Source organism: Sycon ciliatum, chromosome 4 (genome assembly GCF_964019385.1).
Source record: "Sycon ciliatum chromosome 4, ocSycCili1.1, whole genome shotgun sequence".
NCBI classification, from domain to species: Eukaryota; Metazoa; Porifera; class Calcarea; order Leucosolenida; family Sycettidae; genus Sycon; species Sycon ciliatum.
In genome coordinates, this window is record NC_088646.1 from 1,240,346 (window position 1) to 1,259,410 (window position 19,065).

The window sequence follows — 19,065 nt, forward strand, 5'->3', positions numbered from 1 at the left end:
TACTTCGAAGTATATTCATGCATATTCATGATTGCTCCATGTACACATACATGTTAGCAAGAGTGCATAAACAAGAGTATGCAACTGTGGTTTTGGCCCAGTGCGCGGCGCGCTGCCTTCATTACGTAACTTGCCTTCATCACGCTCTGAAAGCATTCATTCAAACTCACAATTTCTCGTACGAGCCCATCCGTTCTTGCTCGATTCGTTCCAGTACCTACGCGATCTCTGAATTCTGGCGCTTGAACTCCAGTTACGTACGAAAGTTCATTTCAAACCAGAGGGAAAGTGCGGTGTTTGATTTTCCGCAGTGCGCGGACTGCAGCTGAATGATGTAATGAAGGCAGCGCGCCGTGCATCTGGCCCATAGAAAAGAGATCACAGTTGCATACTCTTGTTTATGGACTCTTGATGTTAGCATACTTGACCACATCTACTTCAAGTAAATGCATATTACACCGTATAATATACAAACAAAACAATTTTTTTTAGAATTTTACCGTTGAGAGTCATAAAATTACCACTCCCGGGCTTGTCGGATAACCGACGTGCTCGGATAACTGGCGACCGGATAAGTGACATTCGACTGTACATGTAGCTGCGTGAATCAAAGTTCAGTCCTTGAGACAAAAAAACAGTTCACGGGCACGATATTGTCGACCATGCACGACATCCAGCCACCGGTTTGCGCCTTACAATGGTGACAATGGTGAGGTTCACTGTTGTGTACGTGCACAGAATGCGGGCACTGTATCTCGGTATAATACAGCCTTCCGGCCGGGCACTGTATCGGTATAATACAGCCTTCCGGCCGGGCACTGTATCGGTATAATACAGCCTTCCAGCCGGGCAGGCTCATAGATCCGCTGAAAATCATTGAAAAATGAAGAAAATCGCCAGGTTTCCATAGATTCGCAGAAACCTAGGTAAACCGCGGAATGTGTGACCGCAGATTCTTGAAGGGAACGGCTCCGGAACAATTTCAAATATTAAAGTGAATACATGTGTTCACAATGATGGGATTGCACTGTACATCTACAGCAAAAACGTTCATGATTATTCACACTATGAGCAGTTGTGAACGCTGTATCAGAAGTTCAGAACACATGCCACAATCAGCAGCTTATGTGAAGACGAGTCATATACTTCAATAATGCACGAGAGGCTGCAGCAATATGCAAACCAGGCGGCAGACAGTGGAGCTGTCTCCATGCACACATGCGCATGCATAGCAGCAGTAGCGGAAAGGATGTTTTCAATGCTCAGCGGCATTTCTCCACATTGTTGGAAGACGTCCCGAACCACTTGCTGATTTGCTCGGTGGAGACATCAGCGAATTTTTTGCACTTGCAGTAGTCATTATTGGTAAAAGCAGAGAATGCTGGATAGCAGGGGTGTTCACTGAAGATAGTAAGCAGCTCTGGATAATGAGTAGACCAAGGTGGCTGGTCGTAATGCACTGACTCCATCTCTTGGAAGAAGGATCCGCTCTGTGAACAGACAAAGAAAAAAGGATCAGAATGCTTAAAATGTGTGGCAAGTTCAAGCGGTGACACGAAGGTCCCAATTCGCCAAACGAAGGTGTCGAAGGATTCTTTTGTGAAGTACCAGCTTTACTGCTCAAGCGCCCTCTGTGCATGTGCCGTAATAAGTACATGACTGTACCCATATTTTGCTGGGCAGTCACCACAAGAACACAAGTGACACAATCATAGCTTTTTAACTACGCAATTTCCCAGACACAGCAGACACATACCACCCACAGATGTATAACTGTTATGTCTGTGCATGCACAGAATATGCTCACCTTCTGACAACTAGTCTTTTGCCAGCCGAGACCGCGGGCATCCATATGTACAGCCGCATCACAATTCTCATAGTAGTTATCGTGAACAAGGTTGCGACGGCCACCGCCAATAAACGTCCCCTTCTGGCAGTCGATGAATGTGTTATTATAGATATGATAGCCACTCATCTGTATGCATTGGTGGCACAAGAGCGGTGGGGACCACAGCAATGATGACGACTACAACAACAACCACACAACAACAATAATAACAATTCAGGATGGCCGTAACTCAGTGTATCATATAATACCATATTGCAGATAGGGACACATTACCTGGTCATCCAGGTAGATAGCCTGCACAGACGGCGCACCAAGAACGGTGTGCTCCGTTGTTCGTATGTGAGAGAAGATATTGTTATGCATCACGTTGCCACGACGAATCCAACTACGTCCCGTGTAGAAAGCACCGGTGTCAGTCGACTCAAAACACATGTTGGAAATGTTATTGTAAGCGAATAGACAGTCATTGCCTGTAGAAACACACAGAATGCCAGAGAGGACAAGAAGTGCAAGACAAAAATGAGCTCTGCATGCATGGCATCATGCCATGCACGTGTGGCATCGTGCTCTGCAGGTATGACATTATGCCATGCGCACTCCAACCAAAAGGTTCCAGTTGGATCATTCTATGTCTCCCACTCTCTGATATCCGTAGCCGTACCCCTGATCAACTGTACAGTCACTACACCAACACGGATCCGTCTAGAGCAATGGCTTACACGATCCAAGCATGGCAGAATGTGGGCCTCCATGGATAGTGTTGTGTAGGTAGTCATTGCCGACACCACCGAATGAAACACCGGGATTGTAGGTTCTCTTCCAGCGAGCAAAGTCATACACGGTACAGTACTGCATTGTGGAGTTTCCACGTGTCAGTGAGTGCTGGAGAGAGAAGTAGAAGGAAAAGAGGGGTGACATCACCATTTAGCAAAGTACGTAACCGGGGACGATAGCGTTGGTTGCTACTTGCTAGTCGCTACAGGCATCGCCATGCCGACATACCTCGCTGCAATTCTATTCGCCAGCTTCTAGTCCAGTCGTTGTGAAGGAACGTGGTGCATGTGAGTCATGACAGAAGTAATAGAGCTTTGCAGCAATGGGTACAATGTAGACGTGGCGATGTAAATGGCAGTGAGTTGAAGCATTTTTAAAGTCATGTGTGTGTGTGTGTGTGTGTGTGTGTGTGTGTGTGTGTGTGTGTACGGCATGTGTGCATCTGTGTGTGTGTGTGTGTGTGTGTACGGCATGTGTGCATCTGTGTGTGTGTATGTTTGAGTGAGTGTGCGCACGCACAGTGTGGTAGATTTTGTGTCACGTGTTTGTTTCGTCTTGGTCGCTGTGCACACGCGTCATTGGTTGGTGGTGTTGTGCGCATGCGCAAGACTGTGTGAGCTGGTCTTTGGTCTGTCGTCTTGTCAAGATGTAGTCGTTTTCCGTGGTCCTGCTTGTTACAATAAAAAGAGTGTAAAAAGGCAGTCCAGTGGTGGCGGTTGAGCTGATGGAGAAGTAATGTTACACTTACAACATGGTGTGACAATTACAACATTTGGCACCCGACTTTACTTGACGCGGAGTTCTGCCTCCGCAGCTCACGACCCTGAGATGTGATTTACGAGTAGTGTTGCTTCCGTCACTGCTGGACTGTCCTTGTTTATTCGTCACCCCTGTCCGTGTTCGTCGTGGAGCTGTGTCGCCATCCGCTTGAGTCAACTGTGTCGTTGTCCGGTGTCCCGTCGTCGTCCTCTACTCAAGCTGACGCGCTCCGCTGAGCTTTGTTGTCGCTGTGCGTCCGCCGTTTCGTCGTCCTGATACGAGTAGAGTATCAGCTTCGCCGTCGGCATCCTGCTGCTCTGCAGACGTGTGCTGGCTGGGAATGTGCCGCCTTTCTTCTCTCCATATCTCTCTTCTTTTCTTTGTTTTTCCGGTGAGTGTTTGTGTGTGTGCATGTTTGCGTGCATGCGAGAGTTTGTTTGAATTGCTACTTGGCTTGGGAACTGGCGTCTGATCATGGTGAACCACGGTCGGTTCTCCTTGTGGCAGTCCACATCAAAGGCAACGAACGCCCGATCAGGGTGAGCCCCGGTTCATTGCTGGGAGCTAGACTCGCTGCTTGTTTGTCGTTGTCATGTATATATTTTATTTATTTTTGTTTTTTCGGTGACAATCATGGGATTGGCTGGCGTTGTGTGGAAGGGCATGGCTCATCGGTTTTAGGCTTAGGTTTAGCCCGTGTTTTTTTGTGTGTGTGCGTGGCTAGACAGCAATGCAGTGTTTCTTCTCTTCTCTTTAACATTCACCTCTCTTTCTTTCTTCTGGCTTTGGTTGCCCTGTTTTTTTTTCTGGGGAGCTACATGCGTTGGTCCTGTGGCTACTTTTGCTGTTTGCGGTTGCGTCTCTCTGCGTATTGTGTTTTATTTGGTCATACCGAGGACGGTATGTGTTTTTTTTTGGTCGGGACAGTGTCGTAGATTTTGTGTCACGTGTTTGTTTCGTCTTGGTTGCTGTGCACACGCGTCATTGGTTGGTGGTGGTGCATGCGCAAGACTGTGTGAGCTGGTCTTTGGTCTGTCGTCTTGTCAAGATGTAGTCGTTTTCCGTGGTCCTGCTTGTTACAATAAAAAGAGTGTAAAAAGGCAGTCCAGTGGTGGCGGTTGAGCTGATGGAGAAGTAATGTTACACTTACAACATGGTGTTACAATTACAACATACACATCTAGCTACAGCAATATAAAAGCTCCATGTGCAGCAGCTTACCAGGTCCCCTCCTTCCAGTGACAGTCCCGCACATCCGATACCGTGAGCAGTTATGTTGTGTATCAGTGTCTGTACTGCACCACTAGCGCTCAACGCTCTTCCACCATGGCCTACGATAGCAGTGTTAGAGAATGTCACGTTTACAGCTGTAACCAGAGACAAGAAAGAAGAGAGAGAAAGAGAGAGTGAGAGGGAGAGAGAGACAGAGAGACAGAGAGACAGAGAGACAGAGAGAGAGAGAGAGAGAGAGAGAGAGAGAGAGAGAGAGAGAGAGAGAGAGAGAGAGAGAGAGAGAGAGAGAGAGAGAGACAGAGAGACAGAGAGAGAGACACTCAGACAGAGAGAGAGAGAGAGAGAGAGAGAGAGAGAGAGAGAGAGAGAGAGAGAGAGAGAGAGAGAGAGAGAGAGAGAGAGAGAGAGAGAGAGAGACACACACACACACACACACACGAAAAGTATGAAACTATTGCTTCCATAGTCACCAGCTAGGTCGGCACCAGTCAGCAGAAAATGATGTGTCCTTTCAAAACGCTTACCAATTGGGTAGGATACTTAACAATTATATTACTTTTTGGTATTTCTTTGTCCAGAGGTGACCATGGTGACAGATAATAAAAGAGCCGATGATTACCTTTGTTAGCTAGGAGTGAGTGCAATTTTGTAAAAGACACAGGACACAAGCACGTCTGTGTTTGCCTGGGTGCCCGCACCCACACCCACACCCACCCACACATACACACATGTGCACGCACGCACGTACCCACACACACACACACACACACACACACACACACACGTGCGCAAGAGCAATCTTACTGCTATCACTCTCCACAGCCAGTGATCTACTGTGCATAACGTTGAGGTTGTCCAGTGTCAGGAAGGACACATTCTTTAGAGATACCACAGTGGGCTGTATGGAAACTGTCAGCTGTACATGAAACACACACACACACACACACACACACACACACACACACACACACACACACACACACACACACTACTACTACTACTACTACTACTATGCACAACTGCCACAACATGGCCACGTGGCTCCCAGAAGTGGGAGACAACAGCGAGAAAGGAAAAGAAAAAAACAAGGAGAGAAATTGAGGTGAAAGGGGACCGTTCTACACACAGTGTTTCTGTCACACACACACACACACACACACACACACACACACACACACACACACACACACACACACACTCACACGTGATAGCAAGAGACCAGACTGGCTGTGCATACCTGTTGGACACAATGATGAAATGGGCGTAAACCAGGAATGTAGGACGGAATGGGTGTGCGTGTGTGCACAGTTGCATATCTGGGAAGCCCTCTTTTCATAAGCCCAATGTGTGCGAAAGATATAACAATAACAGTGTGCAACTAGTCTATTATATTCGTGAGTGGAAAGAGGCTTATGCAATTCAATGGACTTCACAGAGTTTATAGCAATGGGGACGTTCCAACTTGGTAGTTGTGGCTAGCCTCAATTTTACCAATTTCGTGAACGTCTCTTGCCACGGGGCTGGTCTGGCAATTGGAACACTTGAATCAAGCTAGACCTCCACGTCGCTGCCAGGAGTGAGCGCAGTCACTGAAGCATTGTGCATGTTCCATTACACATTCTGGACTGTAGCTTGAAATTCTCGAATGATAAGAGTCGGCGAACTACGGGCCGGAGCGACAGCATGAATCAGTGGCCACCCTCCGCATGAGCAATAACTAACCTCTCCAAAAGCAGTCACCAACCTCTCACGAACAGTCATCAACCTCTCCATAAGCAGTTATCAATCTCTCTGTAAGCAGTCACTAACTTCGCCAAAGGCAGTCACCAACTTCGCCACAAGCAGTTACTTCCCTCTTCATAAGCAACCCCTTAACTTTTCATATGTTGTCACTAACCTCTCCATAAGTAGTCCGCAACCTCCCCATAAGCAGTCCACAGCCTCTCCATAAGCAGTCCGCAATCCCTTCATAGTCAGTCCGCAATCCCTCCATAATCAGTCCGCAACCTCCCGTAAGCAGTCACTACCCTCTCCATAAGCAGTCTGCAGCCTCCCCATAAGCAGTCCGGAGACTCTCCATAAGCAGTCTGCAGCCTCCCCATAAGCAGTCCGGAGACTCTCCATAAGCAGTCCGGAGACTCTCCATAAGCAGTCCGCAACGTCTCCATAAGCAGTCCGCAACATCTCCATAAGCAGTCACCAACCTCCCCATAAGCGATCACCAACCTCTCCAAAAGCAGTCATCAACCTCTCCAAAAGCAGTCCGCAACCTCTCCAAAAGCAGTCTGCAACAACCTCTCCATAAGCAGTTCGCAACATATCCATAAGTAGTCCGCAACCTCTCCATAAGCAGTCCACAACCTCTTCAAAAGCAGTCACCAACCTCTCCATAAGCAGTCATCAACCTCTCCATAAGCAGTCCGCAACCTCTCCATTAGCAGACTGCAACAACCTCTCCATAAGCAGTCCTCAACCTATCCATAAGCAGTCCGCAATATCTCCATAAGCAGTCCGCAACCTCTTCATAAGCAGTCACCAACCTCTCCATAAGCAGTCACCAACCTCTCCATAAGCAGTCACCAACCTCTCCATAAGCAGTCACCAGCCTCGCGATAAACAGTCCGCAGCCTCTTCATAAGTAGTCTGCAACCTCACCATAAACAGTCACCAGCCTCTCCATAAACAATCACCAGCCTCGCAATGAGCAGTCACCAACCTTTCCAAAAGCAGTCACCAACCTCTCCATAAGCAGTCACCAACCTCTCCATAAGCAGCCATCAACCTTTATGTTAGGTACCTCCTCTCGTACGTTGTACAACCTTTTCCAAGCTGGCCTGCATGCACCCTCGTACTCACTTTTTGTCTCCTTTTGTCACCTTTTGTTCCGTTGGCCTGGGTAGCTACTTGTGCGCCCATATTTGCCATAGCTACTCAGGCCCTTTATCTTGCCGCCATCACTTGTTCTCTCTCTCCTTGTCTCTCTCTTCCACAATGTAGTCGTTTCGTTCGTTTTGGTCTCCGTCTCTTCGTCTATAGTAAATGTTGTTCCACCTAAATGTTCCCGCTGTCCATTGTTGTGTCTTGGGGAGTATTCGTCCTGTTTGTACTCAACATTTCCATAAGCAGTCCCCAGCCTCGCGATAAGAGGTCCGCAACCTCACCATAAGCAGTCCGCAACCCCTCCATGAGCAGCCCGCATCATCTCCATAAGCAATCAGCCAATCACCAACTTTTTTTATTTTTAAAATACTATGTGCACATCCCTACAAAGTAATAGGGGTAATAAAAGAGACAAAGACAAAATACAAAGACAGCAAAGGAGTAGTAGGTGCTACAAGAGCTGTGCTGGTCAGGCGTAGTGCACTCCTCCCACCATTCCGGTCTCGGAATCAACATGGACTGTGCGGGCCAATGGGCATACTATGAACGATGGCCTTATGAGAGCATCTGAAAATGCAACAGAAATGAGAAAGAGAAGATAAAAAGAAGCAAATAACGAGAGAGCTTGGAAGCTCAGGGCCCTACGCTATGCTTTTATGCTTTTTTGCCTAGCTCATCGTACATGTTATAAGAACTGAGGCAAAAGTATTTGCAGAATTTATTGTGGATTGTTATTTCTCTAATAATTATCTTCTTTTGGTTTGCTCCTTCTTTTCTTTTTATCTCCTTACACTGTAAATCAACAAATTTTGGCTGATGAGAAAATTAGAAACCTCTCTATTACAGAGGTTAAGATGCACGTTATTTCCGACGTGACGCGCAATTTTACGTCAAATTTGAAATCGATAGGTATTTTTGCTCTCACATGCATCCATTGCTCAATAATGCATCAATTTCCTATATGACAAACTTTGGCCTGTGATTTACTTTGGCCGGTTGGTACCAAGCGGCGAAATCAGCGAAATGAAATCGCCAGCGAAAATTAGTTGACTTTAATACAGTAATCGGATTTTCTGGCCTTTTTGTAGTAAGACATGTACATTGACCTGTTGAGCCAATGACGACGCCGAATGCATGGTTGCCTGTGGAGCACATTACATAACTTAGCAGTCTCCTAAAATACGTATCCTGTCCGACGGCAAAAGAGTCTGCAGATTTAGTTTTTCTGCGCGTCGACGGGATGTCTGCGACGCGAAAGTTCAGCTCGCGTTATTTGGCTCGCACGTCGAAAAATCAACGCGAGTGACCTGCTGCTCACGTGGAAATTTGGACATTACATAACTTTACAGTCTCCTATAATACGTATCCTGTCCGACGGCAAAAGAGGCTGCAGATTTAGTTTTTCTGCGCGTCGACGGGATGTCTGTCCTGACGTTCACTGGGACCGGCGCTGACTCTGCCGAACACGGGCGTTCTGGACTCGACAGGATGTCTGTCCTGACGTTTCCTGGGACCGGCTTAGACTCTGCCGATCACTGGCGTTCTGGACTCAACGGGATGTCTGTCCTGACGTTGCCTGGGACCGGCGGACTCTGCCGATTACGGGCGTTCTGGAGTCGACGGGATCTCTCTTCCGACGTTTCCTGTGACCGGCGCTGAATCGCTCGTTCACGCTTATTTTGGAGACGACGCGATCTCTCTTCCAAAGTACATGTATGTTTATGCTGACGCTGTTTGTGCTGACGCATCCTATCACCTATTCGGCGTCTATTCTAATTTAATTTCCTCCTCGTCTCCCTATTTCATTCCAAATCTCCCTCTACATCAGGGAGTCGTATACATAATACGACGAATATTGGTACGGTACGGGACAGATACAGGAGCCCGCAAAAATTGTGGACAGCTGTTATGTACAATCCTGTAGAGCCTTTGTAGTCACAGATACGGGACAGATACGGGACAGATACGGGATAGCGCCAGGCGTGACACAAACAAACAAACAAACACACAAACAAACAAATACCAAATTAAAGCTGTGTGGACCCTGGCTAGCGCCAGACGTTACTGAAGTAACGTCTTCTGCATAGCTACGGGAATAATTATAGATTGATCAAGCTTCAGCTTACGTAGGTCCCTGACAGTCCGACAGAGAGAGAGAGAGAGAGAGAGAGAGAGAGAGAGAGAGAGAGAGAGACCTCTCCATAAGCAGTCCGCAACCCCTCCATGAGCAGCCCGCAACCTCTCCAAAAGCAGTCCACAACCTCTCCATAAGCAGTCACCAACCTCTCCATAAGCAGTCACGAACCTCTCCATAAGCAGTCACCAACCTCTCCATAGGCAGTCACTAACATCTCCATAAGCAGTCATCAACCTCTCCATAAGCAGTCCGCAACCTCTCCATAAGCAGTCCGCAACCCCTCCATGAGCAGCCCGCAACCTCTCCATAAGCAGCCCACAACCTCTCCATAAGCAGTCACCAACCTCTCCATAAGCAATGACTAGCCTCTCTATAAGTGATCACTAACCTCTCCATCCTCACGTGCATCTGATGGTAATGTGAAGTAGAGGATTCCAGTGTCGCGGTCAAGATAGTACTGCACATAGACATGATAGAGGACAGATATAGTATACACAGCCCTAGCACGGTCTCATTGGAACCGGGGAACAATGCACAGCTCAGCTCCCCCACCTCCCCTGCAACACAAACAAACATGCCAAAATGGAGCAGCAGTATGTGTACCTACGGCATGCATGCACACACAGGCTGGCAAACACTGCAGCGCCCTTCACAAAAGTCAAATTCTCGCAACCAACGAGTACACCACATAGCAAGCCAAGCCTGACATACATATACATGTACATGTATGCATTTCATGCATTTTCAATGAATCCTAGAAAGACGATCTCACCTCGCCAGGTGAATCAAGAAACTCGAGGATGTTTAATGCGTAGAACCGTGCCGGCTTGTGATATCCTGCATCCAACGAAACAAACAAAGGAGTATCATCAGATGTGATGGGCCGATAAAGCAGCTAATTAAGCCCCCCCCCCCCACACACACACACGTCGCAACATACTTTGAAGTCGTGTTCCTTTGTCGGAATGATGCAACTGTGCGGGCGAACTAAGCCATCCACTGCCATGTTGTTTTTGCATCATATGCTACTAATATAAGAGCAAACATCTGCGCCCGTTTCTGGCAGCACGACTGATACCACCGGATAAGCGACCTGGCGTACGCCAATCGCTGTAGGTGAGGTGTTTCGGCGTGCAGTTGGCAAGGCAATCATGACGGCGATTGAGAAGGATGTGGTGATTGCAACGGCGCCGACCCAGCTGTGCGTTGGGATACCATCAGCATGTGAAGTGACTGTGCAGGTGCTGTCATCGGTATTTGCCAAGGAGGAGTCGGAGGCAATACTCCTCGTCGACGCCACTAACGCATCTAATTCAGTGAACCGGGCAGCTGCACTGCACAACATACCACGCGTGTGCCCAGCTGCAGGTCAGGTATTTGTGAACGCGTACCAAGCAGATGTCCCCTGTACCTGGATGGTGGCGAGACACTCTACTCAAGAGAGGGCACGTGCCAAGGAGATCCACTGGCCATGGCATTTTATGCTTTAGCTACCGTCCCTCTGGCCAAGCATCTGTCCACAACATGCAGTGGTTCCATGCAGGTGTGGTATGCTGACGACGATGCCGCTGTGGACCGCGTTGTGGCACTCAGCGAGTACTGGAACTGCATCACGGCTGAGGGCCCCAAGTATGGCTACAAGCCTAATGCTGCCAAGACCGTGCTCCTCGTCAAGAGCCACCTGGTGTCAGACGCAGAGCAGGTATTTGCTGGCACTGGCATCCGGATTTGCTCTGATGGCGTCCGGTATCTGGGTGGAGTCATCGGCAGCACTGAGTTCTGTGATGGGTTTGTGGGAAGCCGTGTGGGTGACTGGTGTGCTTTAACCAAGAGGCTGGCGAGTGTTGCAGAGACCCAGCCCCACGCGGCTTACCACTTATTCATCTCTGCAATTCAGTCTCGGTGGTCGTACTTGCAGCACGTTGCTAATGCTGACAGGGCACTCTACGCACCCCTGGATCGCGTCCTAAATGATCAGCTGCTGCCTGCATTCACGGGCCATTCTGTGCCGGTTGAGGGAGGTTTGTGAGCACTGCTTTCCCTTCCAGCGAAGCTTGGTGGTCTTGCGGTGCGCAGCAATGTGTCACGGGCGGCCGCTGAGCGCACCTTGTGCCGAGACGCCATTGCACCCATGGTGGAGTTGGTAGTCGGTGGCACCTCCACGCATGAGGTGTTGGCTGTGGTAACAGCATGCAGGACATTGGCTGTAGGTGCTCGGGCGGCGCGCCGTGTTCAGTAGCGGAACTTGGCGGAGGAGATCCGATCCGGCCTTCCGCCCATGCCACGGCTACTGGTAGAGCTCGCAGGTGAAGATGGCGTCTCAAGTTGGTTGACGACTCCACCTGCAACTACAATGCCTGGGACCGTTTTCAGCAAGACGGATTTCCGTGATGCGGTGGGTCTACGATATGGCCTTCCCTTGGAAGGTTTGCCAACATCATGCGTGTGTGGCAAAGACATGACAAGCCACCACGCTATGACATGCTCCTGTGGTGGGTACCCAACGCAACGTCACAACGAGGTTCAGAACCTGCTGGCTAGTGCCATGTCCGAGGTGGCGTATGATGTCGAGTTGGAGCCTGTTCTGCTGCCTCTCGATGGTGAGACGGTCTCGGGTATTAGAGCTGATGCCGCTCGTGCAGATATACGGGCTCGCGGTTTCTGGACGCGACAGCAAAACGCCTTTTTGATGTTCGGGTTACCCACCCAAGGCCGTCTTTGCTGTCCCGTTCGGGAGTAGCAAGCCAGTTGTATGACAGCGAGAGGCAGAAGAAGCGCCAGTACTCGAGCCGGATCAACAACGTCGACCGCGGCTCGTTCACGCCGTTGGTTTTCGCCACCAATGGGCAGTGTGCGCTGGAGGCGTCGACATTCCTGAAGTCGTTAGCAGCTCGAATCAGTGAGAGGAACCGTGATCTCCCCTACTCACTGATCATGCGCCAGCTTCGTGCCCGGATCAGTGTGTGCCTGATTCGCTGGCAAATTACTTGCCTGCGGGGGTCACGACACTCGTACCGCAGAAGGCTCATGGGTGCCGGTCATGGCGGTTTTGTGGTTGAGTGCAGAGTCCGTGCTCACCTGGCTGTTTAGCCTGACCTAACTGTTTCATGATATTGTCTGTATTTTTGTTGTAGCAATTTTGCTATTATATGTTGGTCATGATTTCATGGTTGACTTACTCATTTTCTTTGTTTACCTTATCTGGTTTTTCTCTTGTCTGGGTTGTTGGATGAATTGGGTAAACGGTGCTGCTTGGATGGTGTTTGCGGATGCGGGTTTACTCTTTGTTTTGGTATTCCCTAGTTGACTTGATTTTTTCTACATGTAATTTGATTTTCCTATTTATTTGATTTGATTTTCCTATCTACAAAATGTACTTAACTGGATTTGTCACCATTGCCTTCTTTGCTTGCGTTTTTCGAATTCTTCATTCCGAGTCCGACGCCCAGTTTGTTATCAAATGAGAGAGCTTGGAAGCTCAGGGCCCTACGCTATGCTTTTTTGCCTTGATGACCTAGACAAAAAAAGCATACGGATGTTATAAATTCATATAAATTTTTCCTTTTTTTAAAGACATAACCTGGGATTCGAACCCGCACTATCGCCGTCCATGCATCCCCCGATACACTTCGCATACAAACTAATTCTTCCAAGTTGCTTCACGTTATGATCTTGCATTTGAAAGCCCTATTTGAATATGCATTGTGGCCAGCCGTCTTTGATAGCACGGTACGGGACAGGTACGGGACAGGTACGGTCGAGGGTAATACGACACCGTCTACCGCCTTGATGACCTAGGCAAAAAAGCATAGAGATGTTATAAATTTTTCAATTCTCCTATTTTTTTTAGCATAACCTGGGATTAGAACCCGCACTATCGCCCTACATGCATTCCCCCATACACTTCGCATTCATACTCATTCTACCAAGTTGCTTCACGTTATGATCTTGCGTTTGAAAGCCCGATTTGAATATTGCGGCCAGCTGTATGTGGCCAGCTGTGTTTGATGGTACGGTACGGTACGGGACAGATACGGGATAGCGCCAGGCGTGACACAAACACACAAACACCAAATTAAAGCTGTGTGGACCCTGGCTAGCGCCAGACGTTACTAAAGTAACGTCTTCTGCATAGCTACGGGATTAAAGTCAAAGTTCTTAGTAATATAAGAGCAAAAGTTGCATGCATGTTGACCGAGACATTGCAACACAGATTCACAGCACAATCTCCCTTCTGTTTAAAAGGGTACTCAACCATTGGGCATTCGTGCACAAATAACAGTGGAATGTTCGACTGTGGTTTGAATCTGGGACTGTGCCAAAGGGTATTACTAAACTATGGACAACATGGGACACACACACACCACAAAGGGACACACATACAACACAATGTCATGCACCCCCTCCCCCCCCCCCCCCTCACACCCATAATGCACCCTCAACCTTACCATACACTGGTGGTGTCTTGGTATCCGTGGTGACAGTGGATGCGGCGCCGTCGAGTTTGACAACACGTACGTAGTTATCGGCCCAGTCTTGCCCCCAGTAGCCGTGTAGCCACATTGAACTAGCATTCTTCACTGCAGATAGCCTATAGCAGTATAGTACAGATAACACATTGAAATAGCAGTGTTGTCAAATAAATTTCACCCAAAATCGGACACCTCCAGATACCCAATCATAGATGTTCAATTCCTCATGCAGAAATGGGACATGGGCTTACATGTGCATGGGTTCAGCACCATCACAATGCTGGTGCTTATACACAGTGAACTCTTTGGGTTTCAGTCTATATTGGTAGGGTTTCCGGAAAGGTTTTGGAGAGAAGGTGAATTTTCGCTTGGACAGTGACACATCAGATGATCTGTCAGCACTGCAACACTAAAATACCCGTGTAGGGGGGCTCGAACATGATTTAGAGTGCACCGTCAAGTGCAGGACATAGATACACAGAGACCAACACAGACAGACACACATGTGCACACTCATACAGGGATGAATTTACTGTAATTTTTTTGCATAGCAGTTTTCGCGACGCAAACGCCAAAATGCGTAGCAGTCCTTGATTTTTGATTAGCACTTTTTCTTCCACGAAGATCGACTAAAATTTCTCAGTCCACGGAGGGAGTACTCGTGCTGTCTGCATAGCTGGCAGAAAATTAGCGTCACCGCTGCACCTGTAGCTTTCTCAGAACCAAGCCATTTCTTCTGGACATCGACCTCTGCCACCCACTTCTCAAAGGTACTCTGTCGTACAGACATGTTGGAGGCAGAACCAGACTAGACAAAAACTACAGCTTGGACAATTGTCAGAGAGAAGGACGAACGTGATTCCAAAAGTTCCTCACGACCAGAAAGACCGACTGGCTACAAGCAGAAAGCTATAATATCACGAAAAGAGGTAAGTGAACCAGAAAGAAGAAAACAAACAACAAGACCTCCGCCGGGATCGTGGAGGAAAGATGATGCTTGTCAGTACGGAAAGTACATGTACATGAACTTACTGAACTTACTGTAATACTGAATGAAAGCCGCGCAAAGTGGTACGTGTAGTTCAAGTTGGACACCAGTAGTACAGTCAGTATGTGCACGCGGAGCCAGCCACAGTTCACAGGTACATGTACTAGAAATCACACCTTCCCGAGAAAAAAGCGGGGTCCGTGCACTGACTGTACAGGTGTAGTGAGTGTACGACACAGTCACAGGATCACTAAGTCTTTTACTGACTGCGCGAGCTAGTATGCAGTGCCGTTTATGCATCGCAGTTTCCTGCGAGTCGCTGCGATTTTTGAGTTGCACTCGATCGATTTTGAATCGCAAACTGCGATGCGATACCGGATAAATTCATCCCTGCTCATATACCTTTAAGAGCACATTTCCCAATGGACATTTCTTACCTGGAGTCTTTGTACTGGAACTCAGTGTTGCTGTTGATAACCTTGGCAATATTCATGAACTGCGGCTTCCCATCGCTACCAATGTTGGGATAACGCGCCAGGACGAGAGGCTGTCGCAGAACATATCGCATGAGCATAAGGCACAAAGGAAAACACATAGGCGATCCCGGCAGGCGTTACCAAGTTCCAGAGAATTAGCCTAACTTCCCGCTTTCATTGCTAGCGCCCTGGGAAGTTGGGCTGGTTCTGAGTGAACCATCGACATACGGAGAACGGAAAGCTAAATACTGGAAAACAGCATAACTCTGGGGTTTCTCTCAAAAGTGGAGGGTTCCTCTCTCAGGTCAGTTTTCGGACAGAGGATACTTTTTGGACAGTGACCGATACCTTGTACGATTATTAACATCGATTAGGCATCACTGTCACTATAACGGCTCACCTTTCCAGCATAGAATGCCTCCAGTTTGTTATTAGCACAATTACCCAACTGACCAGACCCAAGATCTCCATAATTGGTAATGTTGAGCTTCTTCAGGTTCACCTGCATACCCATGCACACCATAGACAGACAGACAGACAGACAGACAGACAGACAGACAGACAGACAGACAGACAGACAGACAGACAGACAGACACATTGGCTTTCATTTTGATATTCAGAATTGTGATTTGCTTTCTTCAACCGTCATTGGTTTTGTTTCTTTTTCGGCCTTTTGACTTCTGGACAGCAGGGTGTGTGTGTGTGTGTGCGCCGGGGGGGGGGGGGGGGGGGGTAACGGTTCACACTAGCTTATGCGCTATACCTCACCATGTGTGCCACCTAGCAACCATACATGCCACCTAGCAACCGTACATGCCACCTAGCAACCGTACATGCCACCTAGCAACCGTACATGCCACCTAGCAACCGTACATGCCACCTAGCAACCGTACATGCCACCTAGCAACCGTACATGCCACCTAGCAACCGTACATGCCACATGCGCACCACCTATTGCCAGATTTCTCACCCGGCTTAGTTTTGGATTACCCTCCCTTTCAGGCCCCGCGGAATGAGTTTTTGATTGGTCTGGCCATACCCGGGCCTGTCATAATTTGTGTGTGATGGTGACTACACATGACCAAACCAGCAGTAAACACAAGTCGATGGGCAAAACGTTGCTCCCGCCGTAGCCCGACCAACCGGACCGGGTCTCCCTTTCCATTTCTATTATGTACCAGTGTTGAAGCTTTCCGGAACGAGTGGTCTTTCTCCTTCTACGCATGCACGCTTATGCAAAAGGACAGTGAAGTGAGGTTCGTGGTTTCTCGTAAAAAAAATTAAATAAGTGTGGAGGGACTTGGCCGTTGACCCCTACCTTCATTATGTCCACAGTCAGGCTGCCAGCACCTGTGTGCCTCTTAGAGACCCGGTGAGGAGCACTCTTCTCCGTCCTCTCCGGCGTGGATGCTTGGTCAGGTATGCCCATCACCTCCATGATAGACCGTGCATCATTGTCATCCTTGTGATGGTGGTGGTAGCCATCGTTGTGTGTATGCTGGTCAGCATGCTGTTGTTTGCCATGCACACTGTCATCACTAGCACTATCAGCACTATCAGCATTAGCCTGTACTGATACAGTGGAGTGGAACTGCCAGCTAGATGTGGGGATTGCCTTGCCACCGGACAGCACTACAGCACCAGTATCCAAACCCCGGTAACTGTAAGGAGAGATAGAGTCACAGCCACACACACACACACACACACACACACACACACACACACACACACACGCACACACACACACACACACACACACACACACACACACACACACACACACACACACACACATACACATAATTATTGAACTAACTTGCAGCCGAGCACATGGACCAATTCAGAGACACTTTCAACTGTGTACTACTCACGTTACAATAGCTCCAGCTTCTCCGGAGTCCTCACTAGTGAACTGCAGCGGTGCGTCTGAGAAGTCATAAGTACCGCTGGCCACATTTACAACAACACCTGGAGCAGGCACATGACCGTTGTGTGCTTTCTTCAGTGCCTGCACTGCCGTCTGTGCACGTGTCATGGTACGGAATGGATGTGCCTGACTTCCATCACCGCTGTCACTGCCACTGGCTGTTCAGTAGGTAGTGAATAAGAACAGAGAGGCAAGTACAATCACAAACTGAAAACCAACAACAGATGCTTGGGTGGATGGAATAGCGTGTGCGTGTGTGTGTAGTGGGGGGGGGGCATACTAATATAGTAATTGGTAATGTTTACAACAGCCACCAGCCACCAATCAGCGAAAGTCACCATGACACTAGGACTGTGGACCTAGATATACCCAGCAGCAGCAGCAGCAGCAGCAGCAAGCAGCACACCGTACATGAGCTATTGCCGCTGATTGTGAGTATGTTGCTGCATATCATGACTATAACACAATTATCCTGTCAAAGACGGTTACACTATAGTTGTGTGGTTTGGCTATCTACTACAGTTTCCTGTGACAGTATAGTGTAGGCAGGCTAAGCAGGCCAAGCAGAAGCAGCAGCAGCAACAAGTGACACAGCTCTTAGCATCAGCAACTTACTTGAGACATAGTACTGTGTTGCAGCAGCAGCAGCAGCAGAACCAGTAGCACTCTCTGACATTCCTCTCTGAACCTCTACAGATCTACCACGTGCTGATGCCAGCAGGAAGCTAGCAGCAGCTAGAACCACGCACCACTGCATTGTTCAAACTCAAAATCTTCTCCTGGGATACAGCAGAGCTACCTGCACTCCCCTGGTTCAATGTCACAATGTAGTGTAAGTTGTAGGCAATGCAAACCCAGTGCTGTCCTGATATTCATGCAGGTCACAGTGTTGATTGATTGAAGGAGAAGTATCGCATACAGGCGGAGTGTGTCAAAGGTTTGGGGCTGGACCGGTCTCAATCTTCCACACATCACCACTGTAGCGTTTATACAGAGAAATAATGAGCTCGCAGCAGTGTGTGTAAGTCGGAGAAAGAGAGCACCGGTGCTCAGTCATGTGGAGTAGCAGCAATGTGACGATCACCTGACAGCATCTGACGACCAATTTCAGTTGACACCTGCAGTCATCTCGGTGACAGAATATGACATACGGCTTGACATCTAGCTTGGTTTACTTTGTAGCTAATCATACATGTACTTCACAGCCATACAGTATCCCATTCATGAGAAGACGTTTCTCATACTGCACTTATAGCCCATGGTGACGATTACAGTGGCATGCACTGCTACATAAGGAGAGAAAACGAATCCTTAAGCGAGTTCACTGGTGTTCAGGTGTGCGAGGAGAGAGAGAGAGAGAGAGAGAGAGAGAGAGAGAGAGAGAGAGAGAGAGAGAGAGAGAGAGAGGAGAGGAGAGGAGAGGAGAGGAGAGGAGAGGAGAGGGAGGGAGAGAGAGAGAGAAGAGAAGAGGAGAGGAGAAAAGGACAGCCGGGATAGACAGAGAGACGTGTGTGTGTGGGGGGGGGGGGAGGCCAGTGAATGGTTTCAACTAAAGTCACGGCTGAACTG

The 19,065-nt window shown here is 48.4% G+C and overlaps 1 protein-coding gene across 1 annotated transcript; it reads right to left on the bottom strand.

The window, feature by feature from the left end:
* Positions 1–572: 572 nt before the first annotated feature.
* LOC135813810 (uncharacterized) lies at positions 573–18,781 on the bottom strand. Its single transcript, XM_065326818.1, has 14 exons — positions 18,112–18,781; positions 17,441–17,654; positions 16,888–17,230; positions 15,969–16,070; positions 15,530–15,639; positions 14,081–14,223; positions 10,405–10,469; positions 10,021–10,089; positions 5,420–5,531; positions 4,604–4,749; positions 2,569–2,731; positions 2,123–2,319; positions 1,808–1,975; positions 573–1,490 (listed from the first exon to the last, which is right to left on the bottom strand). Exons 1-14 carry the CDS (start codon positions 18,251–18,253, stop codon positions 1,263–1,265), a joined length of 2,202 nt encoding a protein of 733 aa, XP_065182890.1. The 5' UTR covers positions 18,254–18,781; the 3' UTR covers positions 573–1,262.
* Between the last annotated feature and the right edge of the window lie 284 nt (positions 18,782–19,065).